The sequence below is a fragment of the Cervus elaphus genome, chromosome 29 (genome assembly GCF_910594005.1).
Source record: "Cervus elaphus chromosome 29, mCerEla1.1, whole genome shotgun sequence".
Taxonomy (NCBI): Eukaryota; Metazoa; Chordata; class Mammalia; order Artiodactyla; family Cervidae; genus Cervus; species Cervus elaphus.
This window is the reverse complement of record NC_057843.1, coordinates 45,532,647-45,546,790: the sequence shown is the minus strand read 5'-3', so window position 1 is coordinate 45,546,790 and position 14,144 is coordinate 45,532,647. Positions and strand designations below refer to the sequence as shown.

At 38.1% G+C, this 14,144-nt stretch overlaps 1 protein-coding gene across 13 annotated transcripts in view; it reads left to right on the top strand.

Annotated features, from left to right (window-relative positions):
* The window catches only part of TRPM3 (transient receptor potential cation channel subfamily M member 3), an 899,779-nt gene that overhangs the window by 310,736 nt on the left and 574,899 nt on the right, over positions 1 to 14,144 (top strand). For 3 of the 13 annotated variants that reach the window (XR_006338658.1, XM_043891368.1, XM_043891365.1), the window contains exon 1: positions 9,730 to 10,210. The exons of 2 other annotated variants lie outside the window; for them this stretch is intronic. Coding sequence is in view for 9 of the 11 variants with exons in the window: in XM_043891368.1 (XP_043747303.1) it covers positions 10,034 to 10,210 (177 nt within the window). In the remaining 2 variants the exon portion in view is untranslated. Of the gene's footprint in view, positions 1 to 9,729; positions 10,211 to 14,144 lie in introns of those variants that run through there. 8 more of the 13 variants (XR_006338659.1, XM_043891375.1, XM_043891374.1 and 5 more) reach the window with 5 other exon arrangements.

The window sequence follows — 14,144 nt, the reverse complement described above, 5'->3', positions numbered from 1 at the left end:
CAAATTTTGATTGAGTTTCCATCATGTTCTAGACTCTCTGTGGGACCTGGGGTATAGTTGTTATTTGTCCTAATAGAAATTACATTCAAGTAGGAGATGAAGACAAAAAGTAAATAAACAAACCATTAAATAGTTACAAATTCTGATAAGAGTAAAAAGAATTCAAACAAAAAGCTGCCTTGGGTGATGAAATAGGACTAACAAAATCAAGAAAGGACTTGTAGGGAGATTATACCTAAGCAAGACCTGAAGCATGAGAAGGAGCTAATCTTGGGAAGAGCTGGAAAATGTAGCATGAGGAAAAGAAGAAACACTATGTAAATGCCCTGTGACAGTGAATACAGGAAATAAGAAAATTCAGTATTGCGGGCACATGATGAATACAAAAAGATCCATAGTTGAAGCAGTAGAGTTAATAAGCACTATTGTATCAGACTGCAATGAGGAGATTGGGGGTCTATCCTAACTCCCTGGGGAGAACTGGATGGTTTTATTCATGGGGATGTCTTGATAGTCTTGATCTGTTTTAATCCTCATTGTTTTCATAAAATTAAACTGGTCATTCTCTATTCTGATCTGTAGCCAACAGTTTACTTGCAAAGAATTTAATTAAGATGCAGAGAAAAACTACACATATTAAAGCTTTTTCTACCTGTTTTCTAAAGTAATAGTTTAAGATGTTCTCTTTGAGACAATTTCAGTTACTATAGAACATTCTAGTTCTTTCCTCTATTATTACATCTCTAATTCCTTATTGGGGAAGATTTCCCAGGGACAGTTGGGGGGTCCCATGCAGTCAACCAGATACCTTCTGTCAGCACATGTTATTATTTAGGCTTCTGTGGGTGGCTTCAGCTAGATTTAGAATGACAGCAATCAGAATCTGATTTATTAGTCAATTTAGAATCGACCATAAGTCAAATTTTTCTTTGCTACCTAATTTTCTGTTTTAGCATCTTCAGGTCAATAGTAAAGTTTTAATATTTTGTCTTCTCCCCAAATGCTGTATACATTTTGTATGAAGGTCAAGTAATTTTGAATAATCACCATAAATTTATATGATTACACAGATACCTTTGATATTTAATTACTGTGATAGTTATAAAGTTTTTCTGGCCACGTGTATTTTACTGTATGATTGAAGCTTGTTGTTACCCTAGTAAGAATATTGTCTTTCAGTCATGAAGACCGTTGATTTTATGAGATATCTAACTAAAGTTTCTGAAACTAATTCTATTGCCTTAAAAATAGATTTTTACTTTAAATTTGTATATTATAAAATATTAAACAGTATCTCAAGAATTTATATTTGAATTAAAACCATGGCTCTGAAACTTTGTGAACTTGAATAAATATTTAACATTTTGTGCCTCAGTTTTCTCATCTAGAAAATGCACATGAGGATAAAAGCAAGATAATAATGAGGATTAAATGAGTTCATATATGTATATATGGAGAACTTAACCCAATTTGCAAGAATTATGTGAATCCTTCGGAAGCATTCATTTTCCACTTAATAAATACTGTACCCACTTAATAAATTCTGTACCTCAGGCCTTGTGTTAAAAATATTGACATACCAGTGAATAAAAACAAATCATTGTCTGACCAGAGAGGTCTGAGTCTCCTGCCCAGGACAGGCTGCCCAGGCCAGTTGGCACAGAAGAGTAGAGAAGGACTGTGTACATTAGCAGTGAGAACATGAGAAATCCAGAGTCACTGGGAGAGCCGTTGGTCCTTCTGTGCTCTGCAAGGTTCTTATGTTCAGGTTAGATGCACTAAGTCACTTTTTCCATTTTCAGATTGTGTAGGTGATCAGATACGACCTTTCTTTTGGAACACAACAAAAAACTTGTATGAATCTTTTTGTTTTTAATTGACAACAGCATATTGTTTGAGTAAAAATACAGAGTACAGAACCAGATGCACGGATCATAGAATCAGATAGACCTGGATTCAAGTCCATTTACTACCCATGTGACTGTTAATAAAAATAATCAATAAACAATAATAAGAATAGGAAAGGGTTTTATTTGAATCAAATTGAGGAGTAGCCTGGAAGCCCGCTTCCCAGATTACTCTGAGAAACTGCTCCAGAGGAGCAGGGTTTTCAGCACAGTTTTGTATCTTGTCAGAACAAAGAACATTAAACGTTTCTTCAAGGGTTGCATTTCTAAAAGGTTTCAAAAAAAAAAAGAAAAACCAGACCAGGTACACAGTGAGTCAGTATGGCCTTGGCACCTGGGAAGGGAATCTTGTCATCAAAGAAATAGTGTCATTGGCTTCCTAGAAAGGGGACATTTAATTTTTATTTTTAACATGGACATTCTTTACTTCTTGTCAGTGTGCCCTTTCTTTCATTAATGCAGATGTATAATGTATGTTTGATAGGCCACAGACTATTTTATTTAGTTTAAAATCCATATTAACTCATGAATAAGCCAGAATGACTTCCATATATCTCAATATATGAAAATTTTGTAATCATAACTTACTGCAAGTTTCTTAACACTTTTGTCTTCAGTTTTCTGAGATTGTTTTCTCATATGTAAAATGACAATAATAATGCTATAAATCTCATAGGCTTGTTGTGAAAACTAAATGAGCTGTGCAAGTCAAAGTATTACCACACTTTAGCATATATTAGGTGCTTAAAGTCGTCAGTCATCACCCTAACATCATTACAGTTAGTTACCATGTTTAAGGATGAGGATTCATCAAAGTTGTATAAATTGTTCAATGACTTAATGTACACTCAAATTCAGTTTTCCCTGATTTCAAAATGCATGTTATTTGTATTGATTTTGTGTCTCTTCATAAGAAAAACAAAACAAAAACTTGACCAGTCTCTCTCAAGAACTAAAATTGTGTGATCCCCACCACTATTATTAATTAAAAGTGAAGGACTTACGGTTGTTAAAAATATGTCACCAGATAAACATCAACAGTGATACATTTTATGGCAGACTAACAAAAATAGATAGCAAGTACAGTTTTCATTAGTTTTCTTTACTAAAATCCTCTACTGCTTTGAGGATTTTCCAGATCACAGCATGTCTGTTTCCCAGGTGAGCAGACCTTATGGTTCAACTCAGTGCTAGCCATTAGTGTCAGAACCAGGATACACAAGGTGGAGTGTGCAGCTGGAGCAATCTCACTGCTCTCATGGATGGGAGTCAGATGGTGTTTGAGAAGGTACATGTGAGTCTTGAACTTGTAACTTATTTGAGCACCCATTAATCAAAAGATCTGACTTATGCTACACTGTTAGCAAGGAAATACTGAATTCTCCTCTGATTTACACAGTTTATTCAAGCAGTAATTGGAGAGTCACTGCTTAAATCCCACTCTTAAAAGAAAGTTATCCTTTCACTTGGTTTTTTAACCGAGTTGGCCAGATTTGTGGTTTTCATATGGATAAGTATCTAAAATACTTACATTCTCTTTGTGTATGATGCATATGTGTGTGTGTGTGTATGTGTAACAGACAAAGAGAGATGTCTAGGCTCAGAATAGAGAATATCTGCAGTAATGAATAACATTGCAGGTATTAGAAGAATGCAAATATTAAGCAGTTTAGAAATCAATCACACATCTCAAATTTCTATATTTTTAATAAGCCTCCATGGATTCATTACAATTTCAGGATTGTACAAAAAATAATCCCCTTTGTGAATGAAAGTTTTAGGTTTTTGAAGCTTGAATGAGGGTATAATTTAGCTCTTGGCCTTTGAATACTTGTTATACATTTGTTGTGTGTGTGTGTGTAATATTTCTATTTTTGATGAGACTGAAACTGCTTTTATTGATACACCTTAATGTTTTTCAATTAGAACATTTTATATATTAAAGCTTTGCACTCTGTTACTGGAATATGTGATTCCCTCCCAGCTGCAGAGAGGAGGGAAGGATTAGGTAAAGGCAGATATGGTTCTCTTCTATGTTCTGTGAAGCTTACTCATCCTCTTACTGGAAGAAGCAAAGGAGAAAATGAAGGTGCTATGTTTTGTTTTTTGCTTTTCCTAGAGCAGCAGCTTTGGGAAAGACAGTAGATATGACTTTATGTTGTTAACAATCAATTACTAGTACTTTTGAGCTTTTACCATGTACTGGTTCCACTTTTGAGGGCTCTGCACATACTAGCGAATTAACTTCACAATATTCCTTTGGTATAGGTAGTATGTATCATTATCCCCAAGTTGCAGATGGAAAAAACTAAAGCATAGTCACATTAAGAAACTTCCCAAAGCTACCTGCAGTGGTAGAGTTCAAATCTATGTGATTGACTATGTGGCCTGCGCTCTTAACCACTGTGCCAGTGGTGTCAGTAAAAGAGATAGCCATCATCATCATCATTCATCATAATTACACTTAAATGTGTGTTTACTTTGTAAGCTGATTGTGCTGGTTGCTTTTAATCTTCACAAAAACCTTGAAGTGGAAGCTGTTGTAGATTCCATTTTACAAAACGGAAACTAAGACTCCGGGAGGTAACTAACCAAGGGTTACATAGCTGTGAGAGGTGAGACTTGAGTTTGAGTTAAATCTGGCTTCAAAGCTAGCAAATAAAGACAGGGAGAGGGAAACACTGACAAATCCATGTCCATTTTTAGATAACGCGGCTTCCCATCACCTGTAGCTTATCACTACCTTCATTATGAGTTAGGGGCAAAAAAAGAGGCAATAACATGCATTTCAGGCTTCAGTTACAATGGAGGTCACTTTGTAACAGAGGTTTTATATGGCACAATTCATTCAGTGAGCGAGAGAGGGAGAGTCAGCTATTACTTAAACTGTATACTCAGTAAGCTAATTAATTCATGAAGAAAAATTTTTAAAGAAACTAAATTATTAGTGAGTTTCCCCTCAAAGCTCCCTACAGGACCATTACGAGAAGTAATTCCAGGGACTTAAGAGGATTAGACTTCATTCTATTTAAAATGCCCTATAACATAATATTGACTATAACTATGAAGACAGTTTTTACATGATGATAATCCATCATGTGAAGAAGGATTAAAGGTCCAAGATGTCCAATATGGTTAAAAGGAGATTTGAGTCAAGCTTGTTGCCTATCTTTTGGAGAATATTCTCTGGAAGAGAAACTTGACTGGAAAGTTCCAGGGAGACACATTTTATCTTAGTTGTAGGAAGAACTTTCTCTCAACTAGAGCTGTCCACCTTTGGAATAGGCTACCTTAGAAACTCACCCACGACCTGCCACTGTGTGCAGAGGCAGGATAGCATTCAGGGAACCAGGGAGACACAGAGTAGATAACTATTCTAATTTTGAGATCTTTTAATTTTATACCACATAAAAGTTGTTTAAGCTGCTTAAATGAGAGAGTCATGTATTTTAATAGATTTTAATGCATTTTATAATCTATTATCTATAAAAGATGCCAAAGGGGGAAAAACACCTGAAGTGTAGGAAAAAATTATGTAATCTATTTGGAAAACATATTTGAAGCTAAGTTAGGAACTGTTCTTTATCGGTGGAATCTATAAGGAGATTTAACACCTTAGAAAATATTGTTGAAGGATATAAAATTTCTAAAAATTTAATTTTAAAATTTGAGTGTGATTGAAGAGAAGAAAGCCGGGGCTTCTTTGGTGGCTTGGACGGTAAAGAATCTGCCTGCAATGCAAGAGACCCGGTTCGATTCATGGGTCGGGAAGATATCCCGGAGAAGGGAATGGCAACCCACTCCAGTATTCTTGCCTGGAGAATTCCATGGACAGAGGAGCCTGGTGGGCTACAGTCCATGGGGTCACAAAGAGTCAGACATGACTGAGCGACTAAACATTCACTTTCTAAGAGAAGAAAGAGGAAAAGTATGTTTTTTCAACAAAAATGTTAAATTGCCAGAGTTTACAACACAAATGTTTTTCAGATAAAAGTGAGGAATTATCAAATACAACAAACAGTGTTCTGATATTGGAATTACAAAGTATTGGGGCAAATGAATTTAACTCACAAAGGTTTATTACCCTTGGGCTGGTTCCTACTGTTTTCGTGGGATGTTTGTGTATCGTCATCTTGAACTAGGTACATACACTACATTCACTGTGAGAGCCTTGAAATATCTGTTCTATTAATGTCCAGATACCAATGAATTTCAGTGTTTCAACAACATTGTGAAAAATTACATTGGAGCATATTTTTTTGAAAACACATTTCAGGTGGCTACCAGGATATGGCATCATTTCCTTTCTGTTTTCTTAGGTTTTCATGAGTCAGCCCATTGTATACCCAAGAAATATAAGGGAAGACAGTGTGCACAGTGGCACAATGCTAGGTGGAAGGTGCCATAATTTTTTTTAAAGAGAGGGAATGTGTTTTCGAAAGGATGTTGGGCAGCCTGTCTGTACTGTGGCTCATTAGCAGCATTGAGACAGTTCAAATCTTATCATGATTCTTAAATTTAACATCATTAAGGCAGGAAATAAAACACAAAGATGATCAGTGGGAAGTGGGCTTACATAGCATGGAAGAAAATTAGTTTATTGAAAGGCAGGCTTTGGAGTGCAGAAATTTGATGTGCTGGGTTTGCTATTCTGGAGGATACTGAAAACTAATGTGGTCATGTCAGGCTTCTAAGTCTATTGGAATTTATTCTGTAGATTTGTAAACATCCACATTCATAAAACTGGTAAAACAAGCATTTTGGATTTATGAAATGCAGACGTCTGGGGATGGGCTTGCTCCTCTCTGCTCTTTCCTCATTAGACTCCTCTCTAAAACCCAGAAAGATACCACTCCATGTGAAAATACCATTTCTTGAAGCAGGTTGGGATCCTGAAAACTCTGTTTTAGATGTTGTGATAGCAAACAATTTTGGCCCAAACTATTCCAACAATGGGAGAAAACCTCCTTTCACGCACTATTATTTTTCTTTGATCTTTGCGCTGTAGTCTCCAAGTCTCTGGAGGTTTTGTGCTTGCTCCTCTAATTTCCATTAGAGAGGGCTGTGAATTCTCCTCCTCCTCCATTCCGCAGAGTTCCTAACTATTCTCTTTGACCAAAGTTATTCAGTAAAAATTAAAGGGGCTAGGAGGATCAAAGGCTGTGTGTTTTTGGAATGGCGCTGTCATTTTTTGTGGGGTCCTTAACAGTGAGGAACAGTGGGGGGCAGGGGAGAGTCAATTGCAGTGTTTCAGTGTTTCTACAGAGCTGCAAGGGAACCAACCTCTTAATAGCATCTAATACCTTAGGGAGGCTGGTGCTTTGTAGCCTAACCAAAGGCTACATCTTATAATCTGATGAATATCACTCTGCAGTGTAGCATGAGGAAATCCATACTGCCCTATAGTCTCCCACCTTCCTCTTTACCCTATTTACTAAACTCGTGGTAACTTATAAGAAGTTATCAGGTTTAATATGCCTTGCTTGATTCATTACCTAGTACTGAAAGTGTATACACTTGTGCAGACTTCAGGAAATCACCAGCGGGCATCAGTAGCATCAGCAGCATTAGTACTTGCTTCCTAGGTGATAAATTGTAGTATAAAGGACTCAGAATACACCAGGCACTGTTCAGAGTGATTCACTGATATCTTAGCTCTCTTAGTCTTCACAGCCTTGTGTGTATGTGTGGCTTCATTTTTACCTCCATCTTACAGATGAAGACTAAGGCACAGAGTTGTTTAGTCGCTAAGTTGTGACCGACTCTTTTGCAACCCCATGGTCTGTAGCCCTCCAGGCTCCTCTGTCTTTGGGATTTCCCAGGCAAGAATTCTGGGGTGGGTTACCATTTCCTTCCCCAAGGGGTCTTCTCAACCCCAGGATGGAACACACATCTCCTACATTGCAGGTGGATTCTTTATCATCAAGCCACCAGGGAAACCCAAGCCATAGGGGTCAGAATTAGAATTCAAACCATGCAGCCTGATTCCAGAATTCATGGTTTACTTTTTTACTACATCAAACTCAAACTAAAGATCTGAAACAAATGCTCAACATTTCTTCTTCATGATCTTTTAGTCAACTCTTATGTAAAGTTAAATCACCAGAAAGCTGAGGCAGTGGCTTAATTGCTGTGGGTGCCTTAACTATGAAAGAAGTAGGAGAGAAGAGAAAACTTGTCTTTATAGTCTTGTAGACTAGTTTCTATCTAAATCCCAGTTTTATTAGTTGTGTTAATTCTCAGGAGACCAAACCTGGGTCCCCTGCATTGCAAGCAGATTCTTTACCATCTGAACTACCAGGGAAGCCTCAATTCTTAGCTGCTCATTACTAATTTCTCAGGATCTCAATTGCTCAATATGTGAAATGTGGATATGACAGTAGCATGTACTAAATCGGGTTATTGTTGATACGAACTTGCATAATGCATTTAGAGTGCCTAGTGCAATGCCAGACACAGACATGTTAGATGTTAATGTTTTAAGCTGCCTTTAACTTTTGCTAGAAATAGAATGATGACAGATAATGAACCAACTATGTGTGTCTGTGTGTGGGGGAGTCTATTAAAATAATATTGGTAAATAGAATGTAATCAGATGCATGAATTTTATTCCACAAGGCAATCAGTAATCTGGATTCTACCAGTAGACTAGATTTTCTGCAATAGTGCCCTTAGATCTGTAACACAGGATCATTGTGAGGGAAATACGATTGTAATGTAATGTGTCAGGTATTTATTACACTCCAGGGAGGATCCATATTGCTCCAAATTCTGAATTACAGCAGAGTCCCTGTGTTATCACATCTGCTCTCACATCTCCAATTCTGCTTCAGAATACGTAATAGTCATGGAGCTGGGATTTACCATTCTCTTCTAGTTAATTATAAACTGAAAATCAGTACAATCATAGGGAGGGACATAAAGAGGGAAAATAAGTTTAAGACAGAAATGCTCTAAGGATGTGGGAGTTCTCCTGGGCAGCCAGAAGTCAGTCGACTGTACTCACTAAGGTGTGATTCCTGGGGATGGGGTAGTCTCAATGGGCTGTGACTTCTTCCTCTTCCCGGGCACTGGAACTTAACTGCTCTAAGTGATATTATTTAATTTATGCTTTCAAATTGAAAAGTTCCTTTATTTTCTCTCAACATAGGCACCCTAAAGATTATTCATGCCAATGCAGCAACTCTCTCTTAAAGCTATCCTTAGAAAATAATAGGGGTGGGTATTCCCCAATTCAGGAAACTCCATCTTTTATAGAAAGCATTCCATGTGGCACCTTAAGGGTTAAACTTTTGTTGCAGATAGAGTATCAAGTGGCTTTTCAGGAGAGGATAACCAACCCCCAATTTAGAAACTGCCATTTCTAAACGGTAAGCCAAACATAGGTTAGTTTACACTGCTTTCTATGAAAGGAATAACTCACCACTTCTACTGTGTGTGTTAGTTTGTCTCTCTACCATATACCTCCCGTCATCTATATCATGTGTATATCAGGGTGAGGACCGTCAATCACTGTTAATAAAAACCCCAGAACACGACAAAGATTCTTTTTATTGCAGATCCGTTTTACAATAGCTCTCAATTTATGATGTCACATAAATCAAAAGTGAAGTGTTTATCTTATCATTCCGAGGCATCCCTTCTCCCTCTGTGTCCTAGCCCCTCCCCCTGTGCCAGTTTCCAGCCCTCAAAGATGCTTTGTATAAGAAAGTGCAAGTTCCCCGTTCTGGCTTTATTGATGTTCCCTTTCGCTCTCTTCCTGGCTCCCCCCCAAACCAAGTGAGCAGAGCAAATGGCCCGGGTTTTCCCCCAATGCCTGACCTGCGTTTACTGGGAGGAGAGCAGGAGAGGGAGCGCGCATTCCGAGCAGGCTGCTCTGACTCCGACCACAGGCTGTTCCGTGCAGGCTGTCCCTCTCCTTCAAAACCATGCCTCCCCTCCCCGAAGCAGCAGGCAGTGTGCCTCCATTCAGCCACATTTGGTATGCATGAGCGCGGCTGCAGGGAGAGGGGAGGTGGCTTTCTTAAGAAGGTTCAGTGGCTCAAGCAACGCCACTTTGACTGGTCTCCCAAGTTGCAGGAAGCCTCTGCCCTGATGGAATTCGCAGGTGTGGAGATGACCATGGGATGCCAGGGCCGTGGGGGACCGTTTATTTTCTAGGCATTGCTCAGGTTCGCGGTTTCTGGCTTTCCTGGTGGAATTTGGAAGGGGTCATGAATCAAACTGATGCTCCTCGACCCCTGAACTGGACCATCCGGAAGCTGTGCCACGCAGCCTTTCTCCCATCTGTCAGACTTCTTAAGGTACTGTAACTTGCTGCTTTGAATGGCTCTCATTGTGCTTTGCAGGTCTGCACACCCAACTTCGCTCTTGGCCTGGGACACACCTTTTCGGGAGTACAGAAGCCTGCAGTACTTGCCGTGTTGCCCATGGCTATTGAGACGTCCTCCACTTCCCTCACCCCATGGTGTCAGGGAGGGAGGATGGTCTCAGCCACATTTGAGAATGAGATTATGGTTGCAGAGAATGGGCTGCCTGAGTGCTCCCCACCCCCAAACATCCCTAAAATAGAATTAATTAACTTCTTTGGGAGGGTGGGAACAGTAGTGGGAGTGAAATCTCTTACTCCTGTGTGTTTGACTCCTGGATTTTTTTTTCCCTCCCTGGGGAAACCCTTCGACCCAGTTTCCATTTAAATGGAACCTGAGAGAACAAAGGATTCTCCTTATTATTTTAAAAGCCCTGTGTCCTTAGGTGGTCTCTCAGGTAAAGACAAAGAACAAACCTTATCAGATTGTGACTTTTTTGGCATACTTTTTTCTTGAAAGGTATGATAATTTTAGTATCTTAAGTGAAGTCGGTGGTGGGAAAGTATTGTTAAATATATACAGTGTGCTTCTAGCTTTCTCGATAGCTCTGGGTTACACAAAAGAAACAGTACTATACTCCAGCTAGGATGCTACCTGGTGTCTGCAGCATTTCTCTTTCTAGAAGCAAATACATTAAAAACACTGAGAAAGTCCCCACAACTTCAAGATAATTCATCTTCACCATCTGCCTTGTAGGGAAGGAAATACAAGTAAAAATTTAAAGGTGCAGAAAACAAGTATTTCCCCTCAGAAAAGAGAATGTGGTATCACTTTTTTGGAGAAAATGTATATCTCTGGATGTCCCTCCCACATCCAGGTGAAGTTTAAAAGGCAAGATGAAGTTCTTAATTCTCCTTTCCATATTAATATGATACTGAGAGTAATGATCAGTGAAAAAATTACACTTAGAACATTTTTCTGTCTGAGTCTGTGTTCTGGTTGGGTCAAGTTTGATGTGTACAATTAGTTCTGTCCAGCTAAGTGGCTGCTTGCATTGAAGTGTTAACCCAGTCTCACTCCAGTGTTCTTGCCTGGAGAATCCCATGGACAGAGGAGCCTGGAGGGCTACAGTCCATAGGGTTGCAGAGTCGGACATGATTTAGCGACTAAGCATGCGTGCATTAACCCTATCTGAGTTTCCTTTATCCTATTCAACACACTGATGAACTTTCCCAAAGGTTACACCCACATCCTGTTCCAACACCCATCATTTTGTTATGGTGGTGGTTTGCTTCCTTGAAAGAGTCTTTTGGAGGAAAAGGAGGTTTGGGAGTAGGAGAGAAGCTTCCTTAGACATAAGGGCTTTTGTTATGTTGGAACAACATGCGTGATAGGGCATGAAAAAGAATGAGGCCAGGGACTAACAAACAAATGTAAATTTTCCTCCAGAATTACTCCTGAATCTAGGGTCTGGGGTGAAGAGTATCTTGGCAAACCTAACTATGACTGAAAAAATTGACTCCAGCTATTCCATGTGCAATAAAAAACATTTTTCATTTAAATCATTCATTGGCTTTTCCCCAAAGTAGTGTTTTTTAATTTATGTAATGACTTTTTAACAGGTGTGTGTATCCTACCTTCAATATATTATTCATTAATACTCTAATTTTTAAATGGAAAATGGTATATATTATTTGCTTGTCATAAAATCAGCAGAGGAGTATTCTTTGGAGGTAGATTACTTGTTTTTAGAAGAGCTCTCATCTTTTTTAACTGTGAGTATCATTCATGCTATATATCAGCAACACTGTCAATACTACACCGTTACCATGGGTGGCATACATCTCAGTCTTACCATCCTTTATGAACATGGTGTTTTATAACAAATTATATTCATCTAAAAGGTGCATTAATGACTGCCCTTCAAGTTCTCCCAGTATCTGAAAGATAGAATTTGTTTTACTAGAGAACTTTCCTTTCAAACGACATCTGTATTTTTGAAAGATTATATGTCCTAAAAGACTTCAGACATTGAACCCATTTCCAACTTGAAGAAAAGTACTACAAAATTCTTTCAGCAATACTTAGAAGTAAACACTGGTTTTGTATATGAGTTATTGTACTATCAGCATTCTGGATATGAATGCTGTGTAATTTTCCCGCTCCAGATTGTGGCAGTCTTGTCTTTATTATGTTAATCCCTGTGTGTTCTTGCTCTGCTTTTATATTTCAAGTCAAATGGAAGTTCCAGAGTAATCATTTGCATCTTTTGGCCAGTGTTCTTCCTGATTTAGTCTATAAATTAAATATTTAATAGCAATAATCATACTGTGTTCTTTCCTCACTTTCTGTTTATTCCTTCCCTCCCCCCTCTCTCTCAATTTCTTATTCTGTCTCCCTCACACTGCCACCACATGTTAATATAATAGATGGATTCTCTGGAGTCTATTGAAATTGTAAGCTAATAACCCCAATTCTCCTATTCAACAGGTAATTTTCGTTCCTCTTCCAAGCCTTTTTCTGATGCAGTATGCCCTTTCCAATGCCCTGACGTAGCCATAAATGCAGTTTAGGACATGATGGCATGATTAGATTGGACTAAACCCACATCAGTCACCATTTCTGACAAGACTGGGTGTGAGCCAATTTCCTCCCTTTCCTTTCCTGGAAAATGTGTTTCTTTGCTAACTTACTTCAGTACCACACTAATGTTTAGAAATGGCTTCATAATCCTGTTTCCTGTATTTCCCATTTCTTAATAGAAACAAGATACTAAAGAATTAGAAGGGAAAGACCAGCATCTGAAGCACGAATTAAACCCAATGAGTGTTGGAATATAGTTATTATTCCTTCTGAAAACATCTTGTATTGTTATTTTGTCCATCTCAGAGAAAATTTTGAACATGCCAACCAACTTACATTTTGAATTTGAGATTGCATTTGGGAATATCATTTGAAAATGAATTTTTGGACAGGCACATGATGATGATAGCCAAAAATCAGAGGCTGTTTTCAAACGGATACATTTCAAATGGGACCCTTTCCAAACTGTTTCTCTTCAGTTGTCATTTGTTTCATTTTGATATGTTTCAAGATTTATCTTACTATTAATCGCAGAAAGTCAAATTTGTTTCAGTGATAGAATATTCTTAGCATATTTTATATTCATTTTAAGGTCTGTCTCTGCCATTATTTTCTTTGGGAGATTTTATTTTGGTTACTTCTGTTTAATTTGAATATTAATGTTAGAGCAGACAGCTTTTTCTGCATTGAAATCTTGGTAAATTTAGTGAAGGGTGCCTTTGAAAAATAGGTTGTTTTGGGGGAAAGGGAAGCTGTGCACTTGTAACAGATTTTGGATAAATACATTTAGGCCAATTTCTTGATGAAGACCAAATAATCTGTATCATTTTAGGATTTTCAAGCAAAGAGTATGACTTTGCCACTAGAGCAATGTCAGAAAGAGATTAAAGAAATTATCCTTTGGACAGTTAGGTCTAAAAAAATGAGTCCTAATTCCTTCATGTTCCTAACTACCTGTGTGACCTTGGGAAAGTTACTTAACCTCTCTGTAACTTGGTGTCCTTCTCTTTAAAATAAAGAATTTAGATCTTGATTTAGATTTAATGCTATGATTCCCTGTGGAAAAGGCTGCCATGTTCCGTGGGCATGGAAAAACATAGTCTATTGAGGCTAAAAGTAATTAAACTGGATTGTATATTAAAATGGAAGGAGGACTAGAACAGTTGGCAGAGTTTAGATCATAGAGGGCCTTGCTCACTAAACCAAGGCAGTTGACAATGAGGCTGAAAACTGGGAGGACCATTAAAGGGATCTTAGCAGCAAAGTGATTGCTAGATTCAGCTGTTAAATAGATTGCTTTGACTGTAGTGTCTAGATTGCATGGGAGATGGTGAGACTAGAAGCT